The following is an 8,221-nucleotide window of genomic DNA, read 5'->3' as shown; positions in this document are numbered from 1 at the left end:
GGACCTTTAAGGTCCCTTCCAACCCAAACCATTCTCTGATCCTCCAGAAGGTAGTTAAGGACTGCATGTCTAGCATGTGAAAGCTCCTGACTCTCATCACTGTGGGGCTTATGCAACTCCATTTAGTGACTGTTTGTTTTAGGGGGAACTCAAGAATCCCATTTAAGGGAAGGTGTTGCCATGCAGTGCAGCTGTGGGTAGCTGGTGCTAGCTGTTCGGCTGCTCTTGCCATATGGGAGTAGATATTGGACTTGTACTATACACAAGAGGAAAAAAAAAAGACTAAAGCTGCTTCTTTCTGTCCTTACAGACCATACAACCACCTGAATCCTTTCAGTCTCTGATTGCTTTGTGCTTCTGTGTTAATCCTTGCATGTTACTGCTTATGAGGACTCTGTCATCTCTCCAGGAGCTCACAAGCTTGGTTAAAAGAGAATTTTTAGTGTGCTTTCTTCCCTGCACAGCTGTATGCTTTTAGTATGGGCAATGCGTTCCCTCTCTTGTTCCCCTGGCCCCCATCCCCAGGCTAATTCAGCTGCAGCCATGCTTTTCATACCCAATCAAGTGTGCATGGGGCCTCCATTCCAGTGCTGTAAAGCCATCTACAAACATGTGGGAAGAGGATGGTGCCTATTCAGTAAGCTGTGGACTAGGCAGCTATCTTTCGACAGATTAACCAGAGGAATTTCTATTGCAAGACTTGATTGTTCGGGGCCTTTGGCTCCCTTTTGTGCTGGAGCAATGAAAAGTTGTGTTATGACAATGGTTGACAAAGTGTTTAATGAAAGCCACAGTTGGCAGTGGCAGAACTTCGAGCCATCCTCCTTTTCTCCAATGCCTGTCATCAAAAGGTGCAGAAACGCTTTTGACATAATCTCCTGCACTGACAGATAAATGGTTTTGATGTAAGGGTCGGAAACCTTCACCTCACGGAACAGGATTCAGCTATAATCATGGTGAGCAGAGACCAGGAGCCACATGCATGTCTATTCTTTTGTCTGGCAAGCCAGACAGTCACCTCTGTTTTCAAAAGAGGTGGCTGTTTTCTGCAGTGGTCAGGGTTCCAAAGCGGAGCCCAAACTTCTACATTGCCCAGGGAGGCAGAATTGGCATCTCATGATTCAAAGAGCTGACTGATCGCTCCTCACTGGCAAGCATGACTCGTTCTGTGACAGAGTTATTACTTTGGGAAGGTAGTTTCAAGGCAGGCTACATACCTGGTTATTTAACAAGGCTTTCCTTTCAGTGTCTGCGATGTTCAGTGATCCACAGTGCCATTTTCACAATGCTAACTAAAGACAAACACAGCTTTCTCATTTAGAGACTGGAATGGATGAACAGACAGAACAGGGCCCTTCCCGTACTGATTTAACAGGTTCTCAGTTCCTGATCATGGGCACCTTGGAGACATGAGGGGGAAAAACCCTACATTGTTGGATTAGCCAATACAAGGAAGATTTGAAGTATGCAGTACATAAATAGTGCAGAGCACTTCTCATGCTATTAAGTCAAAGTTCAACACCACCCCAAAGATCAGCTTTATTCAACAGGGAAAAAAACAGCCTGAACGTTAGGGGCAACTCAAGTTGGTGTCTCTTCAGTCTTCTCTGCCATCTGTAGAAGCTTCTGACCTTTGTAGGATGCTTCCCTGAACTTACAGTGCTGGGTCTTGTCTGAGGTTTATATTGTTTATCTGAATTCTGTTTTCTTTGCACAGTTGCCTTGGAGGGACTGAAATATCCTCCCATGGCTAATGTAACAGAAACATGTACCTGTGCAGAGAAGTGAGCAGGCCACTGGATACTCTTTCTGCATGGATATGTCCACACTTGGGCTTAGCTGCCTCTGTGTGTGTAGATGCAGTGCCGGGAAATGGGCTGATCTGATCAGACAGTCCCAAGAGACAAAGACGTGGTCTCTTGGGACTAGCTTAAAACACTAGATCATGGTTTATAAACTGCCACTTTGAAGAGATGCCCAGCGCTTGAAGGAACTCGGGTGTTTTAGGGGAGTGCTGGTTTGGGAAGGGACGGGGTTTTGGGTTTTGAGGGCTCTTTTTCTTTGCAGACATTTTAGAATACTGATGGCAGAAATATTTGCCCACCAAGGGGCTCCTCAAGAAGGAACATGTTCCATGCTATGGGAGAACAGAAGCATGATAGTTCTCGGTGATGGGACAGCAGTGCCCTCAAGCTTAGCATCTCCAGCCTGCATTGCTGGTCTGCTCAGCTTGGGGAGGTCGAGCTGATGGGGCCATTAGCCCCTGCAGTACTTCATGCCCTGCTGTACACTTGGGACCTGTGCGTGGTGGTGGGGGAGCACCATATGCACCCATGACCTCAAGTTTTGAGTTCCCTTCTTTATTTGCATTTCTGGAGCCCAACCAAGACTGAGGCCTCGTTTCATCAGCATCGTGCCAATCGAGACAATACCTACCTCAATTTTATTTACAGTCCAAATAGACAAGACAGACAAAGGGTGGCTGGGGAAACAAAAGCTCTGGAGAGGTGATGTGACATGACCCGGTCACCCAGCAGGGGATTAAGAGAGTCAAGAATAGATGAAGGTTTTCTGACTCCTGGTCCAAATGATCCATCTATTGGAGCACGTTAATTCTTTCTCCCATTTGAATGCTGTAACTAGCATGCCAAATACTCTCTAGTTAGGGGATCTGAGTTCTGGGAAACACATCTTTTGATTGCTAATGCTTCAGGCTAGAAATTCTTGGCTGTTTCAATATAAGTTAAAATATAGCTAGTCTTGAAAATTGAGTAAACTGTTTATTTTGGTGTATCTATTCAATTTCAAGTCTCCTATTTATTTTGCACTGACTCTGTATTTCTAGCTTTCATTTCCTGACTGATTTTGGGATGGTGTATTGTGTGTTTGAGGATGGTTGGCAGCTGGAGTGGGTAGCATGGGAAGAACTGAAGGCTTTGGCATACAAAAAGGTGGAGTTCACCTGTATTTCTACAGTAACCACTGGAAAATCTTTTTGTTGCTGGTGTAGGCAAAATACGGCTGTGGCATCTGAAGAGCCAGCTACTTGTGCAGTGACTTTGATGTTCAAACTTCCTGAATGGCAGCAACAATAATCAGAAAGTTGCTTTGGATTATGTTAAAACTAGCCATGAAATCCTTTATGATGAAGACCTTTATTTTTTTCACTTGTGAACCTCTGAGGTTCATGTCAGCATCACTCAGTGCTTGGGCACTGGCTAAGACATGAATCTGGTCCCTTTAAGTGCGGGATGATCGTTTGATGCCTGTGATTCTCAGTGCTTGATTCATAAAAGAGCTGCTTAGGCTATTGCAGAGGAATGTTTTGAGGATAAATACATTACCTTAAATGCAAAGATTTGCAGCAATAGAAGGCATAGAAATACATGAGAACAGATGGATTCATGCATGGTCATGACTGTGGTTGTATTTTCCCCTTACAGTTTGTCACTAGTTATTTGTGTGTCGACTTTATCTTTATTGTGTTGAGCCTATAGGACATTACCTGTTGTATTTTCTCTTTTTGCCTCTACATCAGGCAGGGACAAGCTCCAACCTGATCTTGCTGTGTGGTTTAAAAAAAGTAGTAATGTAATCTGTGGGCAAATTACACTTTAATTCATAATTGTGCTATGAATATGGACTTGGCTTTCAAATGCACTCCGAGTTTAAACTGTAGTTTGACTTTTATTTAGATAAATGCCTTTGAGTTCATAGTGAAATGGATATCTGCTGTAGGCTGGTATTGATTTAAAGGTCTCTTGAGTGTTTTAAAAGACAGTAGGGGCTTACAGGACAGCATATTTTAAAACTAGATGCTTGGTTAGGTTTTACACTCCTGTGAAGCTTCAGGTCTAGATTCTGTTAAGAGCCAGCCTGTGTTGTTGATTTGTAGAGGCTTCTTTCACAGCAGGTATTGGCAAAAAATATTGAATGTTTCAGGCAAGACGCAAGGAGCTGTCTTCAGATCTAGCTGCTCTAAAATGGTGGGGAACAGCATGTGTATGAGAACTATCAAATGGTTCCTGAGTGGAGGGGAACACTTTGAGGACTTCCCAGAAATGCATTATTGGAGGGTAGGTAATCAATAACTGCTTTTTAGCTCGAAAGAGGTGTTTATCACTTCCTGCTAAGTGGCAAAGTTGATAAGCTTTGTAGTTTTTCAAGTCTTGGTATTTGTAGAGTCGCTGGGCGTCTAGATTTCTCTTTGCATTACCACAAAATGCAGTGGGTTAGCACGAGCAATTCAAACAGGAGGTCTCTCTGCGCTCTTCTGGCAGTTTCCCTTTTTTTTTTTTTGTGTTCCTCAGCTCTTGGGTTGCATAGCATGGGTAGAAGTTCAGTAGGTGCCTTGGTGACTTAGGTCCTGTTTACCCGTTTGGGCTCCAGACCTGCTTGGATTCTGTGGGCACAGCTTTAACACAAAGAACATACACAAACTAGGGAAGATTGGCCAGGTTTCTAGTCAGACAGGCTTGGTGGTTTGAATAAGCTGCTGAATGTTTGAGGGCTTATCTAAAATCAGGCTGTGAATCTTTTGGGTCATGTTCAGAGGTGCAGTAAGAGGGTGTAACCTCTCTGCAGAGGAGACAGGAGGGTTGAATTTTACCCAGGATAGTATCCTAGAGTAGGGTGTGGAGCAGGGTAAATTCAAAGTAGGTCCCCCTCACAATTTCCTTACAATTTATTGTGGTTGCTTTTCTGCTACCACCCATCAATTTGCCTCCTCCCTCTTTAGATTACACACTCACAGGAACATGCCACACTGCATACATCATGTTAATTAGGCCATTTGTTAATTTCCGCATCATTAGTCACTTGATCTTAATTGATCTGTGCTCTCCTGGTAAGGCCCTAGCTGCAGGTTTGTCCTGTCGTGTGTGGAGTGCTGATTGTGAGATTTTGGAGGGGGGACTTTGTTGTTGCACCATATCATGCTACAGCAGAGCATGGCAGAGCTCTTGCTTGTGGGTTTTTGGGGGTGGTAATTTGTTTGCATTACGCTGTTTGCTGTCCCTAGCAATCCTCGCAGTACGTTCCTCTCAGAAGCACGTTGAGCTCTGGCTGTATTTCCAAACAGGGATGCTCTGTGAGGCAGGTCTGCTTTCCCACCAGGCTGTGTTCAGATAACACAGCACCACCCATTTGCCATCCATCAGTGAAGTGCCATAATATGGTCTAGATTTGAACTGTTGGGAAGTTGGAAAGTGATTGGCATGTTGAGGACCAAAGTTCATGCTACTGTGTGGCTGGCTGAAAGCAGTAATCACTGATTTAAAATAGCGATATACTAATAATGTTAGAAAAAGTAGAATATATTTTATGTTTGCACATAGTAAGTGGACATACCTATGTGTGTATATTTTGTATGTAACACAGTGGTATATAAAAAACCCTATGTGAATATAGCTGTAAAATATTTAGCAGAAGGCTCAATTGTTTCAGTTCAGACTTTAATCTGTCAGGAAATATCTTACTCATCTGTGATTAGTTTTGTGGTTGTGAATAACCAGTAGAAGAATAATAAATGTAATTATGTAATAGAAAGACAAATTAAAACCACACCAATGCAAAAGAGGAAAAAGCTTAGGGAGAGCTAGATGATAACACTTTGATCACAGAACTAAACTTACTTATCTATTCCCAGAAAAGTGCTGTTTTGTCATGTTTAAGTACTCATGTTTAAAAAAAAAAAAAAACAACCAACCTCCCTAAAAACACAACAAACCCACCCTCCCAGTGCAATCCCGAATAGTTAAGATGGCTGTGTTTTGCTGAGCATGGTAACTGCAGTATGCTGATCCCACTGTCTTTTATTTTAACAGAAACCTGAGCTACAACAATTTGACGGAGATTGATCCTTCTGCCTTTGCAGGGCTGTCAAACCTGCAGGAAGTGTAAGTATTCTTTCGAAGGTTTTAATTGTGTTTTGCCAGGGTGGCTTGTGGGCCAGGAGGAAATTGTGTATAGTTTCCTAAGACAATACCTTCCTTTAGTGAAGTTAAATGAGCAGATCTGACTTGGTGTGGAGGTCTTTTCTCCATGTTGTACCTGTGCTGTGTGTTCTTTTTAAACTAATCAATTAGCAGAACATGGCATTCCCATTAGAACAGCATAGCTGTTATTGGAAATCATTGGAGTTTGCCTCCCTCAGTCTTGTGCAATGCTCTGAGGGAACAGTTCAGCTAACACACCTGAACATACACACAAAGCTCCTTGCTGAAAGGATAACCCTGAAGAAAGGCAGAACAGCCTGGATTGTGATACCTGATGCCAACCTAACCCAAATCTCCCAGGAAACAAAGGTGTAGTGTAGTGGATAACAAAGCACTTAACTGTGTCTCCTCCTCTCTGACATTTGTGCTCCTTTTGGAACCAGAACAAATTCTGTTTGAAGTCTGCTAGGAGAGGCTAAAACAGCAGGACTGTCTTCGCCTTGGTGGGGAAAGGGAGGGAGTTGGTGATGGTCTGAGTGTCTGTGCCAGACCTCCCTTGCTGGTAAAGGAAACCTTGTTGGGGGAATCGCAGGGTTTCCTAGCTCCTGATCTGTGTAAATGCTCAGCAGTTACACTCCCAGAGGAGCTGTGCTTGTCAGCTATTCACAGTGATTCCTGGAGCTCTGATTTTGGGTTTTGAAAAATGAAAGTGACTAAAATTGCAAGCGGTGGGTTGAGGTAATGAGCTTGCATTTGAATGTTGAATCGCTGGCATACTTGAGGTTTGGGCTCTGTTTGAAGAGCTACTGATGCCTCATGGGAAACTGAAAAAACATTTCCTTTCAGAAACAATACTGCACTCTGTGTATATCGTGCATTTTCTCTTGTCCTCTGTCTGTTTTCATTAAGAGTTGGCTCTGGGGCTCGTGGAGGGCCCAGATCCTGTGATTCTTAAATAGGCAAAAGGGTTTGCTACAGTGGGAGTTCTGCCTGGCTGATGCCTGCAGGATTGGACCATGGAGGGATTAATATTGCATCTTTCCCTTGGCCTGATTGCCCCTGAATCCCCTCCTTACAGTAATAGTAGGGACTTGCTAGGGATTGTGACTGAGTGAGTAATATGCATCAGGAATGACTGCAGTGCTCTGAAATCAGTTCATCATGATCATCCTAGGGAGCAGTCAGGGAGGGGAGAGAAAGTGATGCAGGTCAGCAAAACGGCTGCCTATATAGGATCTGTTCTCTCAGTGTCTCTTTAAACTGTGGAAAGCCTTAAATTACCGTGCTTAAAGAAGAGAATTGCAGCCCTGATCCCATGAGACTTTAGAATTACCCTAACGTGAGTGTGGCTTAGCAATAGCTTTTATGTGTGGAAGTGCCTGAAGGCATGTGACTTCAGGGAACATGGGGCTGGGAAACCTGTATGGCTTCCGATTCCTTTGGTAGGGAGCTTCCTTGTGCGAAGTGCTGCACGTGTCCAGAGTGGGACAAGTCCTGCGCTGAACTGTCAGCCGCTAAAAAAAGATGTCAGGGTTTGGGAGAGGTAAGTAATGCAGCTCACAAATGGTGCAGATAATAGCTGCTTGCTGTGTCAGAAAGGCAGGGTTAGGGAAAAGGGAGAAGGCAGAGGAGTAAGTAGGAGGGAAAGGGATCAGTCAGAAATGGGAGACTGGAAGGGAGGCAGAGGTCTGGAGCAGAGCCTGGAAGGCAGTCTCTGGAAAGTGTGAGGGAGAAGCTCTATTAAAAGCCCTATCTACCAATCTTGGTTGCTTTTGAATAACAGCTAAACCACAGACCACTGAAATAAACTGCGTTTCACAAAGAGAACCACATCTGTACTGCCAGAGCATCTCCTTTCTGAGGATTTTTTTTTTAAGCACTTTACAAACATTCATGAAATAAGCATCATGCTGTGGCATGTCTTGAGAGCAAGTCAGTGTTTTGCTGTGCGCGCTGTGCTGGGCAAACCAAGTCCCCCTCGGGGAAAGAGATTGCCCCAAATAATAGATGTATTGATAAGACCTGAAACCTCCCATGATGCTTCAAACACGGTGCCTGTGGTTCTTGAGCATTACAGATGGGGCTCAAAGCTCTGTATGTGTCACTGTATGTGAATAATTAGTGTGATATATTTTGAAAACCTTTTGTTTTCCCTTGATTTTAAGAAGTCTGCAAACCAAAAGATTTAAACTTCGTAGCTTATCTTGGATACTCTGCTTTACTGAGATAGTAATAAATAGCTGTATTTACCCCACACTCTTCCCTTTCCCTGGGTTTAAGCAGTT

The 8,221-nt window shown here is 43.7% G+C and overlaps 1 protein-coding gene across 1 annotated transcript in view; it reads left to right on the top strand.

The window, feature by feature from the left end:
• The first annotated feature begins 762 nt into the window (after positions 1-762).
• The window catches only part of LRIG1 (leucine rich repeats and immunoglobulin like domains 1), a 62,207-nt gene continuing 54,748 nt past the window's right edge, over positions 763-8,221 (top strand). Inside the window, exons 1-2 of the mRNA XM_026857550.1 lie at positions 763-851; positions 5,826-5,897. Of these exons, the coding sequence (XP_026713351.1) occupies positions 763-851; positions 5,826-5,897 (161 nt within the window). The remainder of the gene's footprint in view (positions 852-5,825; positions 5,898-8,221) is intronic.

This window comes from Athene cunicularia (genome assembly GCF_003259725.1).
Source record: "Athene cunicularia isolate RWA chromosome 12 unlocalized genomic scaffold, athCun1 chr12_part1, whole genome shotgun sequence".
Lineage (NCBI taxonomy): Eukaryota > Metazoa > Chordata > Aves > Strigiformes > Strigidae > Athene > Athene cunicularia.
The sequence above is the reverse complement of the archived record's forward strand: the minus strand, read 5'-3'. Positions and strand labels throughout refer to the sequence as shown.